General features: G+C 35.4%; 2 protein-coding genes across 4 annotated transcripts in view; one reads left to right on the top strand and one right to left on the bottom strand.

Annotated features, from left to right (window-relative positions):
* Window positions 1-1956, top strand: part of LOC123564271 (uncharacterized) — a 47659-nt gene extending 45703 nt beyond the window's left edge. For both annotated transcript variants that reach the window (XM_045357689.2, XM_053536886.1), the window contains one exon: window positions 850-1956. In XM_045357689.2, the coding sequence (XP_045213624.2) occupies window positions 850-876 (27 nt within the window). In that variant the 3' untranslated portion in view covers window positions 877-1956. The remainder of the gene's footprint in view (window positions 1-849) is intronic.
* A 5421-nt stretch (window positions 1957-7377) lies between these two features.
* Window positions 7378-26057, bottom strand: part of LOC123564269 (meiosis-specific with OB domain-containing protein-like) — a 40799-nt gene continuing 22119 nt past the window's right edge. For both annotated transcript variants that reach the window (XM_045357688.2, XM_045357687.2), the window contains exons 5-14: window positions 25200-25275; window positions 22824-23016; window positions 22225-22325; window positions 21827-21879; window positions 21206-21301; window positions 19310-19402; window positions 18705-18846; window positions 13252-13468; window positions 8874-8960; window positions 7378-8486 (exon numbers count right to left, since the gene is read on the bottom strand). In XM_045357688.2, coding sequence (XP_045213623.2) covers window positions 8376-8486; window positions 8874-8960; window positions 13252-13468; window positions 18705-18846; window positions 19310-19402; window positions 21206-21301; window positions 21827-21879; window positions 22225-22325; window positions 22824-23016; window positions 25200-25275 — 1169 coding nt within the window. In that variant the 3' untranslated portion in view covers window positions 7378-8375. The remainder of the gene's footprint in view (window positions 8487-8873; window positions 8961-13251; window positions 13469-18704; window positions 18847-19309; window positions 19403-21205; window positions 21302-21826; window positions 21880-22224; window positions 22326-22823; window positions 23017-25199; window positions 25276-26057) is intronic.

Genomic DNA, 26057 nt, shown 5'->3' with positions numbered 1-26057 from the left:
GCACCAGGTGTTCTGTTTGGGATTTCATTAAACCAGACCAGAATTTTGGTCCTTAGTTAAAATACATGTTGTGCTTAAGTTTATGTTGCAGTTATCTTAAAAAATGTTTCACCTAATCATGAAACACATACAGTGACAGAGAAGGGAGGGCTGAGGGCACCAGTGTCCTATTGTCACATATATCTAGTTTACATAATGAGTCACCATGAAAAACTCCTGGCACTGAATATGATTTACCTTCCCTTCCAAACCAGTTAGTGTAATAATTCTTAAAATTTCTCACTTAAGTAATTTAATTACTATTACTTCATTTAAATATCTGGAGATTTAGCATGAATCTCTCACAGAAAATTATAGTTTTCTGGTGAAAACAAATGGCAGATTTTAGGCAAATGCTAACATATGGGTGGCCTGTCTGATTGATGTTCTTTCTAACATCCAGTGGGAGGCACCATCTTCATTTTTGTCATGTGTATGCATGCAGACTGTATTTGTTCTGTAAAACTTTATGTATTTATTGAATGGTAATCGTGCTGGAAGTGTTTATTGGCAGAATTAAAGCTATAATGGCATGAGGGTATAGCTAGAGTGCTAATGTAGGCTTTGTAGTGCCAATAACCACAAAAGGCACATCATTGCCTTTTAATGTAAATGTGTCGATTATCAAAAACCTAAATGAAACCATCAGTTATTGGCATACATGGAGTACCAATTTCAAGTATTTGTGCAATTCTCTGGTTATTGGCATGGACTACAGGATTTTGTTTTGTACAGTTTTGTTACTATTTATAGTATGATATGATATATTGTAAAATATTTACAATGAGAAGTTTTTATTATTATTTACAGGCTCTAGAGGAGCAGAAGATGCAGTGAGAGATAACAGTGATAAAGGAATTGACAAAGCATATTTTGTTGGAGAAGTTGAATACAAAGATCCATTCTGATGCTGACAGTAATGTGTTTACCAAGTAAACTGAAGGAATTGAAGATAGCAAAATATGGGAAATTTTGTTAAATTGACAGTTCTAGTATTTCAAAATACATATCATTTGGAAATTTCTGTCATATTACTAGGGTTGTGACTAGACACTTGCTTTTTTATTTTCTAATAAGTCTTGTTCTACATTTTCATTCTTTTATATGGCACTCAACAGACTTGCTAATGCAAAATTAAGCTTATTTGTGTCTACTGTCATACCAAATATTCCAATTTAATATGCTTTAAGGATTTTTTTCTATTTAAAGGAAAGAACAGTTCTATTTTTGGATTATACTATTTGGATTGCATCAGTTTTAGTGATTTATTTTGGAATTTAATTCTCTTAGTGTTGTGTTACTAAGCTTGTGTTTTTATTTGTTTTGTTCTCATTTAGTCATATGTATCATGCTTGAATCACTAAGTGATATAACATTCTGCTTGTAATCATAGAGTTGCTGCAGGCAGCAGAACATTTTATATACTTCATTAAATATCATATTATACTCAAGCTGCCATCAGTACTTCCACGACGATGACTTTTGTTCATAATACAGCAAAGGTAATCGGGTGTGTTCCACAGAGATCACAATCTTCAGTATCAACTTCTCAGTTTTGTAAATCTCATAAAGAAATTGAATAATTTTATAAGGTATTAAGATCATTAACTGTTAACAGAACAAGAAAAATGTCTTTTTTTCCAACTTAAAAACTTTCTCTGAGATTGAGCTAAACATAAGCCTTGTTCAATGAATGAACAATTCAGAACACTGCATTAGTGTCGGTGTTCGAAGATTTATTTGAATACTTTCAAGCCCCAAGAAAGATACCACCATAATCAGGTTTTGTGACATTGTACGACTGTATCTGATGATCTTCTGTATTTGCATGTTTGTGCTTGTCTATACCTGTGTTTTTGCTTAGTGCTTTGTTATTGACTGAATGTTGCTAGATGCGGTAAAATGTCAGACATACAAGATTTTGTTTGTTCACTTTTTCCTTCTCAGAGATTCTACTATCACTGGTTCATAATATATTTATGGACAAAAAGTTAACTATGGTTTAGACATAGATTTTAGGGCTACAGGAGAGGTTGGCAGCAGATTAGTATTTGACCAATTTTCAGACTATAAACCATGTGCTAGCAAGCTTTGAGCTGAAGAGGTCCACATTGCTATTACTTTTAAAGATACCTTCCTTAACTGGTTGAAAACGATTGTCTCACTGTTTTGTTTTTGCCACAAGTGTGGCCTCTAGAGTGTTTACAAGCTTTTCCTTCGCTCTGGCCTACTGACCTAGTTTTTTACCCTAATTACCCAGTTTTGAATCTGACCTAGAAATCATCAAGACAAACATTCTGACAAAGTTCCATAAATATTGGGTCACACTTGTAGCCTCTAGAGTGTTCACAAGCTTTTCCTTTGATCTGGCCTACTGACCTACTTTTTGATCCCACATGGCCCAGATTCGAACTCGTCCTAGAGATCATTAAGACAAACATTCTAACAAAATCTCATAAAGATTGAGTCACAACTGTGGCCTATAGAGTGTTCACAAGCTTTTCCTTTGATCTGGCCTACTGACCTAGTTTTTGACCCCATATGACCCAGATTCAAACTTGACCAAAAGATCATCAAGACAAACATTCTGACCAAATTTCATAAAGATTGAGTCATAACTGTGGCCTATAGAGTGTTCACAAGCTTTTCCTTTGATCTGGCTTACTGACCTAGTTTTTGACCCCATATGACCCAGATTCAAACTTGATCAAGAGATCATCAAGACAAACATTCTGACCAAATTTCATAAAGATTGAGTCACAACTGTGGCCTCTTGAGTGTTCAGAAGCTTTTCCTTTGATCTAGCCTACTGACCTAGTTTTTGAACCCATATGACCCAGATTCAACCATGACCTATAAATACAAGACTAACATTCTAATTAATTCTCATGAGTTTCAAACTTAAATTGTGGTCTCTAGAGTTACAACAAGATTTTCCTTTGATCTGGCACAGTGACCTAGTTTTTGACCCAACATGACCCAGCAGATTAGTATTTGACCAATTTTCAGACTATAAACCATGTGCTAGCAAGCTTTGAGCTGAAGAGGTCCACATTGCTATTACTTTTAAAGATACCTTCCTTAACTGGTTGAAAACGATTGTCTCACTGTTTTGTTTTTGTTGGGTTTAACGTGCACAGTTATAGGTCATGTGGCGACTCCCAGGTGCCCCTCCGTGCATTATTTCATCACTTGCGGGAACCTGGGTAGAACCACAGATCTTCGGTAAGCCAGCTGGATGGCTTCCTCACGAAGAATTCAATGCCCCAAGTCGAACCTACATTGGTGAGGGGCAAGTGATTTGAAGTCAGCGACCTTAACCACTCGGCCGCGGAGGCCCCCGTCTCACTGCACTAAAAATAAAACACTGAATGGGGTGTGGAATCCTTTACTGATCGGTGGTCCAAATGTGCCTGAAACAATGCTGTGAGATTTTCCTTCAGCATTTAAAGCTGGAAAGTCACCATATGACTAATGTCTGTGTCAGTGTGATTTTAAACCCAACAAAGTGAAATGACTGATTTCTTCATTTATAAAGTGATTATACTGTATTAATAGCAGAGAACAGCCTAGTGGTTTAAAAGGTCGAGGCTCGGGATGGACTGCCCATATTAGAATGCTCATGGCTTTTTCAGATGTGAATCTAGTAGATCTCACGCTATTCTCAAAAATCTAAAAAATTAACATTCTTCTGAAAGGAGTCGCTAATATTAGCAGCTGGTCGTGACAATAATTTGCACATGAATAAATAAAAGTGACTGTGATATGTATATAGAGTAAAATGCCAATGGTTTGAGGTTGCAAGGGGATGAGAAAAATGGTCATGTTATCCATGCTTTTGAATAATCCATATATAGTACAAGGAAATGGTCAGGAGCCACATGAATAGCTGGAGTATTAGCCTGCCAAATGCCTCGGCCACAAGTGTTTCACTGTACGCAACAAAATTTCTATTTGTATATCAAGGTACTTCAGTAGGTTTGTGAATGGGAAGCATCAAGTTTCAATCCAGACCATACAGTTGTTACTGAGATACTTACCATACAGTTGTTACTGAGATACTTGAACTGAATTTGCTCGAAATAGAGCCATAATTCACATAAAATTCAACTTAAAGTGATTACAGTAGGTCTGATGATTGAGCAGCCTGGTGTGAAGTTTTAGTCCAGTACATAAAATGGTTACAGAAGATCTTGAACAAAATTCTAACCAACTTTGAAATCAATGTCTAGGCGAATAGAATAGTTGCTAAAAATGGAAATAACTACATTTACAACTGGTGTAGATCTTTTTCTAAAACAGTCGTGACCAGTTTCATGACTAACAGCCCAACAGCTTGATGATTCTTAAGCAAGATTGGTTTGTTGTATTATTGTTTAGTTCTGCCCATGTAGCAGTGAACCTCTTAACAAAGTTATTTCAAATTTTTTAAATGACTGAATTACAAACTGAACACAAACTGGACCTTTAACAATGTGACCTTGATCTTGGTACAAGGGTCTTGCAGGTGATATGTCATTTATATTTCAAAATCCCTAGAATGATGTCTGTATTACGGCCTGCAGACAAAATCTATATCACCAGTATTCCGCCATGACCTTGTAACCAAGGTGGTTAGTCCTTCAAGGCACAGGCCATCATGTTACAGCAAACACCTATACAGTTTCGCATTTCAAAATCACTCCATGCATGGATGACAATTATGGACTGGACACAAACTCTATGGTTGGAAACACTGAAGCAAGAACGGACAACACAGGTACATGTACATCAAATTTTCAAACTGGTCGTCTAATATTTATGGATATATTTTATCTGGAATTCCAGATATCACAGAAAATGCCATTGTACCTTCAATATACATGTAATAATAAGGGTAAGATCTCTGTATAATTTCAGTGCAAAACACTAAGTAAGTTAGTTGCTCTCTAAACCAAAAATCACTAACTTTATTTAATTTTCTGGCATTTACATGCATTCAGAGGTAAGGACTGCAGTAGACTTTCCCAAACCAAACTAGAGCTATCACTGAAGGTGATGAATGTACCTCCCACTTGCACTGACACAGTACAATGCAATTTGACGCACACAAGATTGCATAATTATGTGGACTGTATGTATATAGACTTTATGTAGATATATAGATTTTATGTATATAGTATAGTAACAAAAACAAAGTCCCGTAACTCTGCAGAATATTTTTCTGAAAGAACCTAACATGCACCATGCACAAGTAAGGTTGGTACTGATCACTTGTGTAATGTTTCATTAAATTGTGCGCAATGGTTCCGGAGATTAGGCAAGTACAAGATTGCATATGCAGACTTTATGTATATAGCACGGTAACAAAACATAAAGTCCCATAACTCTACAAAATATTTATCTAAAACAATGTAACATGCACCATACACAACTAGGGTTGGTACTGATCACTTTTGCGAAGTTCATTAAATTGTGTGCAAGGGTTCGAGAGACAAAGTGCGCACAAGATTGCATATGCAGACTATGTATATAGTACATGAACAAAAAACAAAGTCCCATAACTCTGCAGAATTTTTTTCTGAAAGAACCTAACATGCCCCATGCACAACTAGGGTTACTGCTGATCACTTGTGTGTAGTTTCATTCAATTGTGTGCATGGGTGCAGGAGACTAGGCGCACACAACATTGCATATACAGACTCTATGTAAATAGTACAGTGACAAAAAACAAAGTCCCATAATAGTACATTTTTTTTTTCTGAAAGAACCTAATATGGCCCATGCACAACTAGGGTTGGTACTGATCACTTGTGTGATGTTTCATTAAATTGTGTGCAAGGGTTGGAGAGATTAGGTGCGCACAAGATTGCATATGCAGACTCTATGTATATAGTACATTAACGAACAGCCTTGTCAATTGAATGAAAAAAGGGCATAATTTTGTAAAAATGCAAAAAAGGGTTATGGAACCTGCACAGTGCTTATCAGCTCATGACAGTGGACAAGTGTGTGAAGTTTCAATTCATTCCCATTAGTGGGTACTGAGATACCAGCTTTCATATAAGAATTTAACCAAAAACTGCTAAGTGGAAAAAGGGGCATAATTATAAAAAAAAAAAAAGTAAAGTTATGGAACCTGAATAGTGCATGACAAATCATGACAGTGAACAAGTGTGTGAAGTTTCAATCCATTCCCATTAGGGAGTACTGAGATACCAGCTAAGATACAAAACCTTAACCAAAAATTTCTATGTCAAAAAAGGGGCATAATTTTGTTAAAAAGCCAAATAGAGTTATGGAACCTGTGCAATGTAAGTCAGTTTATCACAGTGAATAAGTGTGTGAAGTGTCAATCCATTCCCACAAGTGGTTATTGAGATACCAGCTTACATTTAAAAACTCGACCAAATCGGGACGCTGACGCGGACGCACGGTCGAGTCCAATAGCTCTACTATTCTTTAATTGTGTGCATGGGTACACGAGATTAGGCGCACACAAGATTGCATGTACAGACTCTATGTATATAGTATAGTAACAAAAAAAAAACTCCCATAACTCTATAATTTTTCTTTCTGAAAGAACCTAACATGCACCATGCACAACTAGGGTTGGTACTGATCACTTGTGTGAAGTTTCATTAAATTGTGTCAAGGGGATGAGGAGAGTTGGTGCGCACAAGATTGTGTCTACAGACAGACAACCTGAAACCATATACTCCCCCCTTCCACCGCCCAACTCCATTGTGTGGTGGGTAGAACTATACTAAATTTAACCTCCAAAAATTGGATTTGTTACAACACATCAGATGCTTTAGGATGCTCCAAAGGATCTTTTTACAGATTTTATTAAAGTGCCTTTTTTTAAGTAATTTTCACACAATAAATGGTGTAGTGCATTATTTTTCTATTGAAAACATCAACAGCTCTAAAACACAGAATGACAAGCTTCTAACTGATTAATAATTTTAGTAATTTCAGCAAAGATTTAAGTTTAGAGGACCATTTGTAGTGGTAAATAAACTAATTTATGACTAATACTAGTATATATATTTGTAAATTTAGAAATGCAAGTAAAATTCTTCTGTAAAGTTACAGCAAATTTCAGTTTGTTTTTTTTTCAGTTTGAGAACTGATATTCTGTACATCACAATGGGCTACTATACACAAGCCATGTTACTCGTTGGCTATTTAATATAACCAGCATTAACTCTTACAAGAACAAGAGATCTTTTAGAACATTTTTTGGAGTGTATTTCTGCATGCAACCTTTTGGGCACAAAAAAAAATCTGAAGATTATATGTATAATTTTGTGCAGAAAGACTACTACCTTCTCCCCTAGAAAATGACAATACAAGTGAAAATTGAAATTTTATTATAACAGGTAAAACAATATGAACAGCATAGTGGTTATCACAAGAATGTATAATTTTTATCACAGATCTTAACCTTGGACCTAGTGACCGAGGTTGTACACTCTGAGGATAACAATTGATGCTAGTTTTATGAAGATCTTTGCAGTGCTTATGAAGACATGTATTGGACACAAAATTGAGCCATATGAAATTTGACTTCTAAGTGCGACCTTGACTATGGAGTTAATGATCGTCCCCTGCACGTAATCTTGATGTGGTTAACTACTGATGCTAGTTATATGAAAGTCTTGCAGCAGTCAAAAAGATACGGAGTAAATGCAAATTTAAGTCAAATGATCTTTGACCTTGACTTTGGACTTGGTGACCCATGTCATATCCTTTGCAGGTCATCTTGATAAGGTAATGAAGTAATGTTAGTTTTGTGAAATTGATTTTGATTGGTTTAAAAGAAACTGTGGACACAAATTCAAGTTAGTTGATCTTTGACCTCTCTGATGTTGACCTTGAAATTAGTGACCAGAGTCATGAGATCTGCTTGTTGTCTTGACGTGGTAAATAACTGTTGCTACTTAAATGAAAATCCTGCAAGCAGTTTAGATGATATGGAGATGACAAGAAGTTCAGCTATTTGACCTTTGACTTGCAAATGTAACCTAAAGCATGGACCACGGGTTGTGCGCTCTGCACATTATGTTGACGCGGTTAATAACTGATACAAGTTTTATGAAATCTGCCCAGCAGTTTAGAAGATACAGAATAAAGCCCACTTATATTCTGTATCTGGGTATCTGGGGTATAATGATTTACACTAAGAAAACGAATAAAAAAAATAGGAAAAGCTTCAAAAATATACTTAAAGTAATTTTGTGGGAAAATGTCTGATTCTATATAATTAGGTAGTCCAAAGTTTTCTTTATAAATTTTCTGAAGTTAAAACATTCTTATAACCCTTAACAGTATATCAGGACACCATAATGAACTTAACGTCCTTTGATTGGTGAAATACTTTGCAGCATCTCAGCAGAGTCCGCTTTACAACATGACATTACCCTTATAGATAGTCTCTCTGGAGTACGATAATTGCGCAGCATCTGAAATGTTAAAATTAGAAACTTTTAACATTCAGCATGTTTATGAAGTTTGACAGCTATTTTACAACACTAAGTTATGTATCAATGTCATAATATTTTTACCAGAAAATACATGGTTAAGTAAGAAATTGCCTAAAAGGTTAAATTTAATCCCTATTTTGGTAGTCACCAGGCATCTTACAGAACTTGACACTTAATCCCTTCCTGGGTAGTCAACAGAAAACCATAATATTATCTAATGTCTACAACCACTTACCTCGAGTTACAACAACAGCCTAGCTTGTAAATACTTTAGTTGCCTCAAAGAATAGTTTACAATTTATCCAATATAAAATAATGCAACCTAAGATGCCAGGCTCTACTAATGTCAGAGCTGAACAAGTATACCTTGATATGAAATTTACATCTCTCCAGAAGGTACTGCCATTTCAGCTCAGTTCTTCCTTCAGCTGGAATCTGCATTAGTTCTTTCACCTATAAACACAAAGTCTACTTCTTTAAATAAAGACAAGGAGTAACACCTTAAGAAATACAATTAACATCTCTACTAACTTACATAACTTGCATAATAATTCTGTAAATGTTGCTTCTACTTCTGTTATTTATAATTTTCAAATTACAGCAAATTCTGTTTTGTGGAGAAGACTTGAACCTTGTTATGCTTTTAATTCTAATACAACTCACATTAATTGCGGTAAAAAGATACAGCTAACAGCATATATATGACTCTTTGATAAAATATTATTGACTGATATATTTTACCCCCAACGATAGAAACATAAGAGATTCTACTTCTGTTCCATTACATACAAATTATTCCAGGGCCAAGCGGTTGCAAACAACATATCAAAAACATAATTATCATAAAGTTGTACTGACTTAAGTGCAGGGCCATAAAACATGTTTTGATCTCTACCAGCAAATTAGCTCCGTTATAAAAGTATGACATCATAATGATGTGATGTCATACCAAAGTTTAGCTCAAAACAGTGGGTCAAATAACAAGAGGGCCATGGTGGCCCTATATCACTCGCCAGAGTTTATCTGGCCTACTGACCTAGTTTTTTACCCCAAATGACCCAGTTTCGAATTTAAGCTAAAGATCATCAAGACAAACATTCTGGCCAAGTTTCATATAGATTGAGTCACAACTGTTGCCTTTAGAGTGTTCACAAACTTTTACTTTGATTTGACCATGTGACCTAGTTTTTGACCCCAAATGACCCAGATTAAAACTGGACCTGGAGATCATCAAGACAAACATTCCGACCAAGTTCCATAAAGATGTGTCACAAGTGTGGCTGCTAGAGTGTTTACAAGCTTTTCCTTTTATCTGGCCTACTGACTTAGGTTTTTACCCCACATGACCCAGTTTTGAATCTGACCTAGAAATCATCAAGACAAACATTCTGACAAAGTTTCATAAATATTGGGTCACACTTGTAGCCTCTAGAGTGTTCACAAGCTTTTCCTTTGATCTGGCCTACTAACCTACTTTTTGACCCCACATGACCCAGATTAGAACTCGCCCTAAAGATCATTAAGACAAACATTCTGACAAAATTTCATAAAGATTGAGTCACAACTGTGGCCTATAGTGTTCACAAGCTTTTCCTTTGATCTGGCCTACTGACCTAGTTTTTGACCCCATATGACCCAGATTCAAATTTGACCAAGAGATCATCAAGACAAACATTCTGACCAAATTTCATAAAGATTGAGTCACAACTGTGGCCTATAGAGTGTTCACAAGCTTTTCTTTTGATCTTTCCTACTGACCTAGTTTTTGACCCCATATGACCCAGATTCAAACTTGACCAAGAGATCATCAAGACAAACATTCTGACCAAATTTCATAAAGATTGAGTCACAACTGTGGCCTCTTGAGTGTTCACAAGCTTTTCCTTTGATCTGGCCTACTAACCTAGTTTTTGACCCCATATGACCCAGATTTAACCATGACCTATTCATAACATTATCATGACATCACAGTACATTAGGGGTTCTAACTGACCAATCAAAGAGCTGCATTTTCAAGTACCTGCCAGTTTCAACTTGGGTGTTTGTAAACAAACCCATTGTATTTTCTATTATTAGAACTGATAAGACAAAGACTGGGTGGGCAGACGCCGAGCCTCCATGTTTTTTTGTAAACAGTGATGTTTTTCTAACGGCTTAAACTTTCTTAAAACACAAATAACATCAATAATTTTTTGATCAATGGGAAGTGTATAAAACAAGCAATTTATTGATTACTTTTGATTATAATTTCGAAATTAAATGGATTAATTATGAACGCTTAACTTACAGAGTTTTTTCAAAAAGTTTGGAAAATCGCTACGCCGCTATTAAAATCTTATGTCATTTAAAATGGTTATTCATTTTAAAAAGATATTTAAATGGGAAAATATGAAAATCGTAAGCATTTCAAAACTTTTTGAATTTTTAAAATCCATAAATGAGCGAAAGTTATTAAAAATAAAAAATTCAGATCCCATACACAAACAATGTAAAAACATTTGTTTTACCCAACACCAGATAAACAGGTATTTATGCATGATGTCATGGCGATCTCTCCTATAACAAAGCATATTTACAATGAACATAATTATAGTGACTTCAGAAATAAATATCACTCTATTTTAGAAATCAAATTAAGACTTTTCACTGCACATACCCCAGATGATGCTACAAACAACAAAACTTTGAAGTGCCACTGAAATATTATATCAATTTAACATTTTTATTTTAGTTAAAAGTTTGAGATTTTACACAATGAGTCTATGATAAAGTCCGAGTAAAATGTAATCAATACCCAAGTGAAATAAGTACCATTCGGCAATGTTTTGGACATGTTAAAATTATGAATAGATTAACAAGACAAACATTCTAATTAATTCTCATGAGTTTCAAACTTAAAGGGAAAGGCAACGTTGTCCTTATGTTAATTTTGTCAGCTAAGGTTTCATAAACCATTTAAAGAAGTGAAAGAATTTTCAAAATCGGAGTAATAATGAGAAAGGTATGAGCATTTAAATATTTTGTCAAATTGGTGGCCATTTTGTTTTCCATGGCAACAAAAAACAAAATGGCGGATTTATTATATTTTTAGATACGCATTTGAACTGCATTTACTTATTACTGTAAAATAATTTCTCTACTTTTTCCAGCTATAATGAAAGATATTATCATGTTTTACACCGTACACTCAAGAAACATATGAAAATTAGTCTTTTAAAAGGTTATTTGCTAAATAAAGTATTCAGTAGTGTGTAAATGATGTCATAAACACACTAAAATGGCTGCCTCCGTTATCAGCCATTTTCTTAAATTTCAAACTGCCATATCTTTTTCAATAGTTGTCCGATTTTAAAATTTCTTTCAGCATTATGAAAGGCTTGATGATGGCTTTCATATAAAATTAACTTATTTTCAGGCTTTCCTTACCCTTTAAATTATGGTCTCTAGAGTTACGACAAGATTTTCTTTGATCTGGCACAGTGACATAGTTTTTGTCCCCACATGACCCAGTTTCAAACCTGACCTAGAAATCATCAAGACAACCATTCTGGCCAAGTTTCATAAAGACTGAGTCAAAATTGTGGCCTCTAAAGTGTTCACAAGCTTTTCCTTTGATTTGGCCTACTGACCTAGTTTTTGAACCCACATAACCCAGTTTCAAACTTTACCTAGAATTCATCAAGACAAATATTCTGATTAAGTTTCATTGAGATTGAGTCAAAATTGTGGCCTCTAAAGTGTTCACAAGCTTTTCCTTTGATCTGACCGGGTGACCTAGTTTTTGACCCACATGACCCAATTTCAAACTCGACCTAAAAATCATCAAGACACACATTCTGACCAAGTTTCATAAAGATTGAGTCAAAATTGTGGCCTCTAGAGTGTTCACAAGCTTTTCCTTTGATCTGGCCTACTGACCTAGTTTTTGACCCCACATGACCCAGTTTTGAACTTGACCTAGAGATCATCTAGACTAACATTCTGACCAAGTTTCATAAAAATTGGGTCACAAATGTGGCCTCTAGAGTGTTCACAAGATAAATGGTGATGGACGACAGCCGACAGACGCTGGACAATGACCTGTCACAATGGCTCACCTTGAGCACTATGTGCTCTGGTGAGCTAACAAAAATTGATGATTTTGTCCATAAATTGTTTGCAAGCTGTAAGATTACTAGTTTATAAATACTTCTCAAAATTCTGATAAAAAAGAACCTAATATCTGAAGGTTCCGTTGGCTAAGCAACACTTTTTAACCATGGAGGTAAATTGTAACAGCATATGTCCCAAATGATGTATTACACTGAAAATGTAGTACTGTAAAATGTGAATTATTTGCATTGTTAGAATCTAAATGATAAACATGTTCCAATAATTTTATCAGTTGATAAAATATGGGCAGTACTTCTGAAGGGAATAATTAAATCACTGGTGCTATGCACTCGTGATTTAGTTATTATGCATCTTAACTCCTGCCCATATTTTATTAACTGATAAAATATAAGAACAGATTTATTATTTCTTAAATCTAAAAGTAATTTATATCCATACCTTTATTAATTAATTTGTTATGAACATACATTGTTGAAAATGTTTTAACACACTTCAAAGATATTTATGAGGTCAAATACACATTAATTTCAATTATACTTAAAGACTGTGAATTTCTAGAAGAAGTGCAATAACAACAATGATATAATTCAAATGCATGTGACAGACAATTTCATTACACAAGATATCTTACATTCCAGCCTGTGATAGTGTGGAGAATATCTGCTGATAGTCTACACTGCACTGTGCCAGTATGGTCAGATATGTTGATTGGTACACTATAGTCTATTTCTGGTTGTACATGGATGATCTCCCCTGTTGTGTTGAACACACTAAGTGCTGCCTGAGAGCAGTTAGGATTTGAACATTGATATCCAGTATCTGCTGATACCATCTGCTTACATTTGGTGCTGAAAAACAAAGATTCTTATTCTCTCACAATTTCAATAGACTGAAAATGTAATTCCAATAAATAGAGGATACTGTGAAATCATTATTCTTCATTCTGGGCTAATTTACGTGGTTTTTGTGGATGTACTGATCCAAAATTTTAAATCCAAAATGAACAATTAACCCTTAATCCAATTTTACATACCTCATACAACTCACTTTTAAACTTGACCTAGATTTCATACAGACAAACATTCTGGCAAAGATTTATGATGATCAAGATGAAAGAGAGACTGCTAGAGTGTTAACAAAGTTTTTCTTTGATCTGATTTAATGACCTAATTTTGTTCCAAGTGACCCAGACACAAATTTATCCTAGATTTTACATAGACAAACATTTCCACCAAGTCTCATGAAAATCAGACAGGAAATTTGGCTCAATGTCTATAATTTGACCTAGTGGCCTAGTTTTCATAGAGACACATTCTGAGAAAGTTTTATGAAGATCAAGTAGCAAATGTGGTCTCTGAAGCATTAACAAAATTTTTCTATGTTATGATCTAGTGACCTAGTTTAAGACCATGACCTGTCTGCTTAGCTCAATAGAGAGAGGGCAGATCTACAGGTAGTATGTTTGATCCCCAGGCGAGGTGTATGTTCTCCGTGATGATTTTATAAAAGACACTGTCTGAAATTACTCCTCCTCCAACTCTGATTCATGTGGGGAAGTTGGCAATTACTTGCGGAGAACAGGTTTGTACTGGTACAGAATTCAGGAACACTGGTTAGGTTAACTGCTCCCCATTGTATAAATGAAAGATTGTTGAAATACAGTGTTAAACCAAAAGCAAACAGAATAGTTTAGGACTTCAGGCAACCCAGTTTTAAACCTGACTTGGATTTCACACAGACAAACATACTAAGTTCAAGAAGTAAATGTGGTCTCTAGAGGGTGAACAATGATTTCTTATGTCAGACCTACTGTTGACACTGTACTTGCGACCGCCTCTATTAAGCGATTTTTTTTATTAAACGATTTGTTAAAATCCCTCCCAGAAGCATTCAATACATAAATTCATTCCATTAAACAGCTTTTTTATCAAACGACTAGCGACCACATTAATGAAGTCCCAACGGGTAAAATACAGTCGAGACTGCCTTAACGACCCCCTGAATTTAGCGACTCCCTGTCATATGCGACCCTATTTTATGCTCCGGACGCAATTTACTATTAAAAGAGACTGAATTAAGCAACCCCCTGCCTTACGCGACAAGCGACTGTGAAATCAGGCCCCTGAATCGATATTTAGACCGTTTTCAGCGACTTTGAGACGCTCCCTCGCAAGATTTTACATGATAGAGTTACCGTTGTTTATCTCGCGTGAAGCTGTTTGAGACGAGAACTTATTTGTTTACAAAAAATGGCTGATGAATTAACTTTATTCCTGGTGAAACAAAAATATGGCGGTATTTAACAGGAAACGACGATGTAAACACAGATTAAAGATGCAGTCAATAATTGAATAAATGTCAATGAACAATTAGTACACAAAAATATAATTATCATAAACCTCAGTGTGTAAATAGTTCAAATGGAACACTTATATTTTACTGCTCCCCTTTATTTTCTTGCCAGATCATGAGCTTAAATTTGTTTTATCAACATCATACGAATGATGCAAATTATTTGAAATGTATATTTTATCAATATACAATTAAAGAAATAGTATTTAATCATTTTCCACTCCTATTTTAAAAGAGGCCAATATAGAAGTATCCGATATTCATGTACTTTAATTAGAAAAATATATGAAACCAGTGCCATACTGTTAAGTGAGACTGTTTTAAGAGACTCCCTGTCATATGTGACCTTTTTCGCTGCTTCCCAAAGTCGGTCTCTTAAAACAGTCTCGACTGTATTCCACATAAGTATCTGTTAAGCAACCGGGTACAAAATTCCCACCGGGCATTTCTTCACGTAACTGTATTTATTATGAACATACATATATGTATATATATATTTCAAAATGTATACATGTACATCATGAACACTTTTCAAAGTCCACAAACCGTGAAAATTATAGCTGGATTGTTCGTCAGTTCAACTGTTACAAAGGTTAATTGCATTCAGTCAGGTGCAAAACGTACTTGCTAATTACACAGGAGGAGAAATGCCCGGCGGGAAGTTAAAAATAACTTTTCTCTATACCTAACTGAAATTCATTAAGAGACCATTCCATTAAGAGACCATTCTTAAGCAGTCCCTTGGGCGGTCTCTTAATACAATGTTGACTGTAGTTTAAGGCCTAAGATAACCAAGTTTTGATCTTAACTTTGTATTTATAGAGACAAACATTCAAAGATTTATAATGATCAAGCATAAAATGTGGCATCTCGAGTTTTAACAAGGTCTTTCCATGATTTGACCTAGTGACCTAGTTTATGATCTCATGTAACTCTACTTTGAAGTTAACCTAGATTTTGTAGCGACAAACTTTCTGAAAATTTTTAAAAAAGATCAAGCTGACAATGTGGCCTCTACAGTGTAAACAAAGTTTTTCTATTATTTGAACTAGTGTCCTAGTTCTTGACTTCAAGTAATCCAATTTTAAACCTGACCTAGATTTTTATAGAGGCAGACATTATAAACAGCTTTTAAGGAGGTAGGTTACCTTGTTACAAGGGTAAATTCAAATTAATTGAACCGCAGCATTTTCTTGTATTTCGTGTAATATGAAGTTTTAACTGCTACAATCTCAATTTCGTTTGTGTCTGTCCCTTCAAGTTCAATTTTTATCCAGGTTTGAAGAACATGACCCTCTAAAGGTATTTCATATTGAAAAAAGAAGGAAAATATAGATATTTAACACTTTTCAGTGTATTTTAGTTTCATTAATATCCGTAGAAGTCTGCATAATTGATAATTTTATAAGTATGCACGTTAGCTTTCTAGTATGAGCTTAAAATGTGTATGTCGCGGGGCTCGTGTTTCCATGGTAACGCATTTTCTCTCATTTTTAAACAACTATGTATAAAAACAGGGGTTTTCGACGGCTTCAGGGCCATTCTGTTAATGACCAACATGAAATATTTGGGTAATATTATTAGCAAGATACCAAGCACTTTACATGGTACCCTATTTTTCTTAAAGTTTAAAGTAACCATGGCAACAGAGATGTTTAAAATAGCTTATATCTTGCTTTTTTGTCGTAATTTCCTATAAAAAATATTGAATAAAATTCTCTTTCTAGTTAATGTAGCTTTAAAACACATTATTTCTAACGTACGTTATATTTTCGTGTTATCTGCATTTACTCAAACAAATGTCACAGCTTAGAATACTTATAGTAGTACCCCTCGTCTGGCATTTTTCATGGAAAAATCGTTCAGCATGCTGCTATTATTCTCATGGATATTGTTGAAATGAAAATAAAAAGCTGAAGCTGTGTTTCTTAAATAGACCAGTGTCAACGCTTTTGAATTTTACATTTAGATACATAGGTCACGGGCGTCGTTTCCATGGTAACATCAATTCAATTCAAGAAACCACAATTTTCTACTGAAATTTGAACAATTTTAGACCTTAGTTTTAGTATATAAGTAACAAATTATCGACGGAACCTGAAAAATAGGTATTACAAATCAAACTGCTAGAATTTTTATTTGAAAATGGCCGTAACAAGTAACCTTTCACCCAACTATATTCCAAATAACATTGGTTACCATCATACATTTTCTTACGTTCCGCATAACATTTCAATATAACTACATAAAAGAAGCAAAATATTGATTATTATTCAGAGCAAAAGACTAATAAAAAATATTATAGCATAAAATGGTTATTTGAAAATAGTTAAAATAAAGAAAATGCAGAGAATTACGTACTTTCAAGATAAAAACTATTAATTTTGCGCGGTAACTGACACGTAACGTCATGACGTTAATGACGTCAATTTAAGGCAACATTGTTTTGAAGCGTTTCTGCGGCAAGTTATTCATTATTTCTGCATTATTAAACCATAAAGCATCCGCTCGAAGACAGGTTCATGATTTGTTTTCAGAAGAATGAATATACAAACACATTTAGTTTGTCGTAAACGTCACCGTAAATCGTCACGTTAGCTTCCGGTTGGACATGCGCACATACAAATATGAAGGTAACCTACCTCCTTAAGAAGATCAAACAGTGTGGCCTTTAGAGTGTTAACAAGGTTTTTTTCTATGATCTGACCTAGTTTTTCACCTCCGGTATCCCAGTTTTAAACTTGACCTAGATTTCACACAGACAAACATGTTGACATGCAGTTTCATAAAGATAAGGGAGAAAATATGGCCTCTGAACTGTTAACAAGGTTTTCCTGTTAACTGACCTAATGACCTAGTTTTTGATCCTGTATGGCCTAGTAAAAACTCGTCCAAAATTTAATTCAGGGTAATATTCTGACCAAGTTTCATTAACACTGGGCTAAAATTGTGACCTCTAGAATGAACATTCTAACTGTTGCCAATGGACTATGACAGACACAGAGTGATTACAATAACTCTCCTTGAGCACTTTGTGCTTAGGTAAGCTAAAAAAAATACGCTCGTGCACAAATTCACAAGCTGAATAATATGGTTTCATGATTCAAGGTGAAATATTTTTAAAGATGTATGCAACACAAACATTTTAGCAAATTAAGTGTATTTTTCACAAGGACCATAACTCTGGTCTGGCTGAGTAAAATCCAGAATAGAACACCAGGTGCACAACTATACATGCTATATAACAATCCCCAATGTTTTATAACTCAAATACTTTTCAAAGACCGTAACTCTAATCTGACTGAATGAAATCTCTAACAAAACCCCAGGTGCACACCAGGCGTACAGGCTGAATGATATTATGGTAATGTTTCATGATCACTCATAAAATATGTTTTGAGATAGATGTGGCACAAACTTTTAGGCCCCTTTTATGCATATTTTTGACTAAGTCAAGAACAATAACTCTGGTCTGGCTATGTGAGATCCAAATTAAAACACCATGACCACAATTTCACATACTGAAAAACATTTCTGTGATGTCTGACGATTCCGAGTAATATATATTTTGAGATGTGCACAACACAAATCTGGGGGTCCGAAACAGGAAACTGTACTAATTTTGGTTTCAATTTAACTTGAATGGTTCAGTCTTTCACACTGTAGCCTACGATCATATCACATTGTAAATTAACTGAAATCAAACCAAGCTAGAATATTAAACATAAATACCATTTTCTCCTGCAGAAGTGTTCAGTGTTGTCGGAGTCCAGGTCAAACTTTGTGATAACTCCATATAACACAGCAAAGTCTGAGGTAACACCCTCCCTGGTGGCTATCTGTTCCACAACCAAAATGTCCTTTATCTCCTCCACTGAAATCAATCCAATGTATACTGTAAAGTCATTTAATTTCAAAGGCATGGAATTTCATTAATTCAGCAAAATAGCTTTTACATGGTAACATGGAATCTACGGCTTTCAAATTTCTAAGATTTAAAATAATTACATATTTTAATTATTCCTTGGGACCTATTTTTAAGGACTGTCCATCAGTTTCAATCAGCATATACAGCATGAAAATGCATGCACCTGGTGGTTCATAAGTACTATTGCACTAAATCAAATAATGCTATGTTTAAAATCTAAAGTGTCTCAAGGACTGGCTACTTCAACAAAATTTGCAAAGGCAATTGCCAGAATGCAACATGCAAAGTTTCATAAAGTTCTTATTTAATATTTGATTTGATATATGGTGCCAGTCAACCTCCATTATACAAACTGCTAAATCTAAGTTAAAGAATGAACTAAGGTAAGATAGTTATCTAAAGACTATACATGGAGGATCACTCTGGTCTCTTCCTGCACTATCATCTTCAACAAAGTTCTGGGTAAGAGCAAATTGGTACAAGCATTTAGCATCAACTGTGTCTGAAAACAAAATCAAATGCTTATGCATGAAAAATATATATGTTCCTACAACAGCCTGAGGGGTAGGTATCTATAATATAAAACAAGAGGGCCATGATGGCCCTATATCACTCACCTGTTATCACTGCACTTGAGGACAAGAAGGTCCTCAGAAAAAATATCTAAGTCCAAAGGACAGGAACAACAAAGGAAAGAAATTTAACCAAAAAGAAAAACAAAATTCTTACAAGGTACAGATATGTCAAAATACACCTAAAAATTGAAGGTACCATCCATGTTGTACCACAGAAAAGTGGTCTCGGTTTTTCCCTACGGCCAATAATAAAAAAGTTACTAAAAATAGGCTATTTATAGTAACGTAAAAGGGAAGTAATTCAAAAGAAAATTATTGTAAGTTAACAAAAGAAGGATCTGCCAAATAAATCTGCTGACATAAATGAAATTTCAGATCAGTATCTTCATTAGTTACGGAGATATACCCATTTTAATTTGAAATAAAGGGAGGTAATTTGACATAAAATCAGTCCATAGTTATCTACCTTGATTGGCTCGGTCCAACTAATGACAATAATGAAATTTCAAATAAGTCCTGTAAGTACTTACTGATATAAATCAATTTTGACTACAATCAGGGGAGGTAATCAAATATAAAATAACTCTGGAAACTACGATTGGACCTGATTTGTCATGGAATCCAAGATTTATTGTTGTTGAAGATATTTTGGAAGTTTGTATCAAATAAAACCATAAATGAAGTCTCTATATGGCTGCAAAAGCCAAAATAGCCAATTTTAGACATTTAAGGGGCCATAACTCTGGAACCCATGATGGAATCTGGCCAGTTTAAGAAAGGAACCAAGATCTTGTGGTGATACAAGTTGTGTGCAAGTTTGGTTAAAATCAAATCATAAATGAAGTTGCTATTGTGCAGACAAGGTCAAAATAGCTAATTTTGGCCCTTTCAGGGGCCATAACTCTTGAACCCATTAGGGGATAAAGGAACTGAGATCTTATGGCAACACAAGTTTTCTGCAAGTTTGATTAAATTCAAATCATAAATGAAGCTGCCATTGTGCAGACAAGGGCAAAATAGCCAATTCTGGTCCTTTCAGGGGCCATAACTCTGGAACCCATAATGGAATCTGGACAGTTCAAGAAAGGAACCAAGATCTTATGGTGATACAAGTTGTGTGCCAGTTTGGTAAAAATCAAATCATAAATAAAGCTGCTATTGTGCAGACAAGGTCAAAATAGCTGATTTTGACCCTTTTAGGGGCCATAACTCTGGAACCCATAATGGAATCTGGCCAGTTCAAGAAAGGAACCGAGATCTTATAGTGATACAAGTTGTGTGCAAGTTTGGTTAAAATAAAATCATAAATGAAACCACTATCATGCAGACAAGAAATTGTTGACGGACGCACGGATGCACACACGACGGACGAAGGGTGATCACAAAAGCTCACCTTGTCACTATGTGACAGGTGAGCTAAAAAGGAGCTGTGTTTTTTAACGTTCAAAATCATGCCCCCAGGTGTACAGCCAAAGATGTTTTTTGAGGTTTGAAGTTTAAATAAATTTCAGTATTTGTTTCTTATCTATGGTCCTTTACTAGGTACAAGTCAATTGCAAAAGTCTACTGAATTTGCAGTTTACAGATAAAAGACACTTCAAACATGCTGTTTGCATCATTTACCTTAAGTTGTTGAAGTTGTGTAACATTAAAACTGCATAATATACAGTTAATTATAAGAGTTTATTTAAAGATATATGTGGTATATATACTAATATGTAAAAATTTACCAGGGTTTGGTGTAAAGACAGTTTTAGAGTCTGCAGTAGCCACCATACAAGACCTAAAGTCATCATAGTTCATTCTCACATCTGCCACAAACAACACTGTTGATACAATCAGTAATACAAATAATGTATAATCATATCTAAAAATGTACAGCAATACAATACTTGTAGATAGCCACAGAAATAACAAAGGATATTGTTATATGATGAACAGACCTGTAAGTGGTTGTCTGTGTGATACGGGTTTAAGGGTTTAACGTATTTCTACATTTCAGTATATGAAGCACTGGTCATTGCTCCACAACTAGCAGATAACTTAAGGTAGTGAACCTGTAACAGCTATACGTTTTCATCCTACATGTATGTGATTTCGGCATTCTCTGTTTTTTATGGAAAACCATGTATACACTGAGCTACACTTATGCCAGAAGAATGCCAAATTGCCTAACAGGAGTAAATAATCAAACAGATATTGCCAAGTGTCATTCCTGGTCCACTTCCACCTGGAAAGATATCGAATTTCTTGGCTTCACAAAATCAAAATGTGATACTGATACAGTGACTATTCAAATTCAGATAAATTCATATAAACAAATACATGTACATCAAAAAAGGTAAACCCACCTGTCTCTCCCTGGGTCCATGACTGAGCGTAATCTACCAATTCTTCTCCCCACCTGGAAAAGTATGATAGATACTTAATGGACAAATGCTGTAAGTTCTTTTTGTGGGCCATGATTGCCCTATATTGCTGGCCAAAATACCTGTACAGGCTTTTTAATACCTGTACTCTGTAACAAACCACACATCTACAGAAATCTTGCCATTAACTGACTTGACTATTATACATTGCATGTAAGTTTAATTCGAACTACAAATACTGATGAAAACTTCTAAACATTTTACAGTCATTCCTACTACACTGAGGGATGCATTTTATGAAGCAACAATTTCAAAATATATAGAGACCAATTAAGCATACAAAAGTCTAAGTATATGGTCTAGCTGAAGTTAAAACTTACAGAACCAATGGAAAACTTGGGCAACTTTCATCAAACAACTTTATCTCACACCTCTTTGTATGTTTGCCAGCTTTTGTGGTGATATCACGTGGTTCTCCAATCTATTGAATAGAGACTCTACTTTATATCAAAAGAAAATGACATCATGGCTTTCTAACTCTCAAGGAAGTGCTCTGGGCTCGTTATTTTGGGGAAAAATAGCTCAGTATTTGGGCAACCTGATGTTAAGTCAATTTTAGTGAAACTGCATCATTTTAAAGACATTTTCTCTGTGAGATATACTGCCTATATATTACTACTGCTACCGCAGGGAAAAAAAACCATGACATAAATACAATATGCTTTGAAACAAGTATGTTATGCTAATGCAACATTTCGATATGAACACCACTATGTTAGATAATCAATGCTACCAATTTGGGTTTAAAACGTTTAGCTGTTTTGCTCTAACTGTGAGGGATAAAAATTCCATAGAAAAAAACCCTACCAAATGTAACATCAAGATCCACTATTACAGATATTTCCTAAATAGTCTAATTAGATCCTGCCAGAGGTACAGAAGAAAGTCTGGACATGTCATGAACAATCTAAACGTTCACCTTTCTTACTGCTGCCAGAAGACTGATATGTTCTCCATTTAAAGCCTGACCATTGGCTAGGACATCCTCCAGTGTGTAGTAATCACTGTTTGGCTTGATTGGGATAAACTGTAGTGGAGAATATGTTCCCAAGTCTAAACCATTGTACAGGGTTAAACTACTGTGATTCTCACTCAGCGTTAAATGGAATCCGCTGAAATATGAATGCAACACATGTATAGGAATTTCACAAATTGGGAATGCTGGCATATTTATACATTACCATTCCTGAGCTATCAACATAACATTAATTAGTTAGAATTTAAATTTAGAAGAACTCTCCTCAGTATACAATAGTCTTTTTTTAACATTGAAATAGTAAAACTAAATGCTGCTAAAATGTACTATCAGCAATAGACAACGAAGATAAGTTTTAAAAGGACTAATGCTTGATATATCGTGGCCTGACTACTCCCTAGTCATAGTAGTATGAAGCTTTGATAATTTTTGCTCATGGTCACAGTTAGAATTAGTATGTATAACATACAAAGAAGTGATAAATAAAACAAGAAACATTGAATAACTATAAGATGCTTTTGTAAAAAAGTGCATGTCTCCCCCAATGCATAGCTGTATATGCAAAAAGTCAATAGGGGACAAGAGCAAAAGTCAAAGAGACACTGATGGGTGGCTGCAATAGGGATCACCTACATGGCATGTCCAATCATCCCACTAAGTTTCAACATTCTGGGCCTAGTAGTTCTCAAGTTATGTATTGGATATGGTTTTCCATGTTCAGGCCCCTGTGACCTTGACCTTTAACGGAGTGACCCCAAAATCAATAGGGGTCATCTACTCTGCATGTCCAATTATCCTATTAAGTTTCAACATTCTGGGTCAAGTGGTTCTCAAGTTATTGATTGGAAAGAGTTTTCTATGTTCAGCCCCCTGTGACCTTGACCTTTGAAGGAGTGACCCCCAAAAACAACAGGGGTCACCTACCTGTAATTCCTGTCTCCCTATGAAGTTTGAAGGTTCTAGGTCAAATGGTTCTCAAGTTATAAACCGGAAATGGATTTCCATTTTCTATCTGCTGCGACCTAGACCTTTATGGTATTAGAGTGACCCCAAAATCAATTATACTCTGCATGTCCAATCATCCTATGAAGTTTCAACATTCTGGGCCAAGTGGTTCTCAAGTTACTGACTGGAAATGGCTTTCCATGTTCAGACCCCTGTGACCTTGACCTTTAATGCAGTGACCCCAAAATCAATAGGGTCATCTCCTCTGCATGACCAATCATCCTATGAAGTTTCAACATTCTGGGTCAAGTGGTTCTCAAGTTACTGACCGGAAACTTTTAACAGAGTGACCCTAAAATCGATAGGAGTCATCTCCTCTGCATGACCAATCATCTTATGAAGTTCGAACATTCTGGGTCAGATGGTTCTCAAGTTCAGGCCCCTGTGACCGTGACCTTTAATAGAGTGACCCCAAAATCGATAGGGCTAATCTACTCTGCATGTCCAATCATCTTATGAAGTTTCAACATTCTGGGTCAAGTGGTTCTCAAATTATTGATCGGAAATGGTTTTCCATGTTCAGGCCCCTGTGACCATGACCTTTAATAGAGTGACCCCAAAAACAATAGGGGTCATCTCCTCTGCATGACCAATCATCTTATGAAGTTTCAACATTCTGGGTCAAGTGGTTCTCAAGTTACTGACCAGAAACGGTTTTCCATGTTCAGGCCCCTGTGACCTTGACCTTTTATGGAGGGACCCAAAAATCAATAGGGGTCATCTACTCTGCATGTCCCATTATCCTATGAAGTTTCAACATTCTGGATGAAGTGGTTCTCAAGTTACTGACCGGAAATAGTTTTCCATGTTCAGGCCCCTGTGACCTTGACCTTTAATGCAGTGACCCCAAAATCAATAGGGGTCATCTTCTCTGCATGACCAATCATCCTATGAAGTTTCAACATTCTGGGTCAAGTGGTTCTCAAGTTACTGACCGGAAATGGTTTTCTTTGTTCAGGCCCCTGTGACCTTGACCTTTAACGCAGTAACCCCAAAACCAATCATCCTAAGAAGTTTCAACATTCTAGGTTAAGTGGTTCTCAAGTTATTGATCGGAAATGGTTTTCCATGTTCAGGCCCCTGTGAACTTTGGTGGAGTGACCCCAAAAGCAATAGGGGTCGTCTACTCCATAAGCCTTGCCACCCTATGAAGTTTGAAGATTCTAGGTCAAATGGTTCTCCAGTTACTGATCGGAAATGAAGTGTGACGTACGTATGGACAGGGCAAAAACAATATGTCTCCCACAGTTGGGGAAAGACATAATAAACAAAACATTAAAAACACAAACTATTCATAAAAGATAAACATATTACAGAGGTGAAGACACTCTAAATTTTTCATCCGATCCATCTGAGGGATTCATCTGTACCTGGGCATTGTCTACCTTCACTGGTAATACCAAACAAACATCTGATCAATCACATGATCAGTGCTACACTGGAACTTTTTCTTGTCATAAACTAACATTTGACATGAAACTGAAACTTAACAACATTGTTCGTTCCTAACTGACAAGCAGTAGTTCAGTTACTGTTCAATTCTGTTTTATGAGAGTAATATCTGATACAAGGGAAGGTGTTCAAGCAATTAAATAAATCCTGTTACATGTCAGTTTAACAATTACAATTATCTATACCCTGGTAATTAAATTATAAACAGCACATTCTTGTATATACTTGCCTGGTGTTACTAGAAGTACTGGAGTAAACAGTTGTAGTAGAATTCTCTCCAGTATAGTATTAACTTGTAAACAAGAGGGCCATGATAGCCCTGTATCGCTCACCTGAGTACCATTGCTCAAACTGATATGATCAAGTTTTGGCATAGAGCACATAGGCATACACATTAAATATCATCAGGATAAACATTTTCTTGTAACGGTCCCTTTTGACCTAGTCTTTTAGGGCCAATTTCCATACCAAGTTTGAGGGTCCTAGGCTCAAATGCTGCATTTTTGTACTAACATGACTATTCCTTACCCTGAAAGACTTAAATAACATTTAAAACCAATCTCATTAGACGCTGCTGAGATATATTCGGTTACATAAAATAAAGGGAGGTAATTTGTCATAAATTCAGTCAAAAGTTATCTACCCTGATTGTCCAAGTCCATCTGATGGCACAAATGACATTTCAAATCAGTATCTTCATTGGTTACTGAGATACACCCA

This window comes from Mercenaria mercenaria, chromosome 2 (genome assembly GCF_021730395.1).
Source record: "Mercenaria mercenaria strain notata chromosome 2, MADL_Memer_1, whole genome shotgun sequence".
NCBI lineage: Eukaryota > Metazoa > Mollusca > Bivalvia > Venerida > Veneridae > Mercenaria > Mercenaria mercenaria.
The sequence above is the reverse complement of the archived record's forward strand: the minus strand, read 5'-3'. Positions and strand labels throughout refer to the sequence as shown.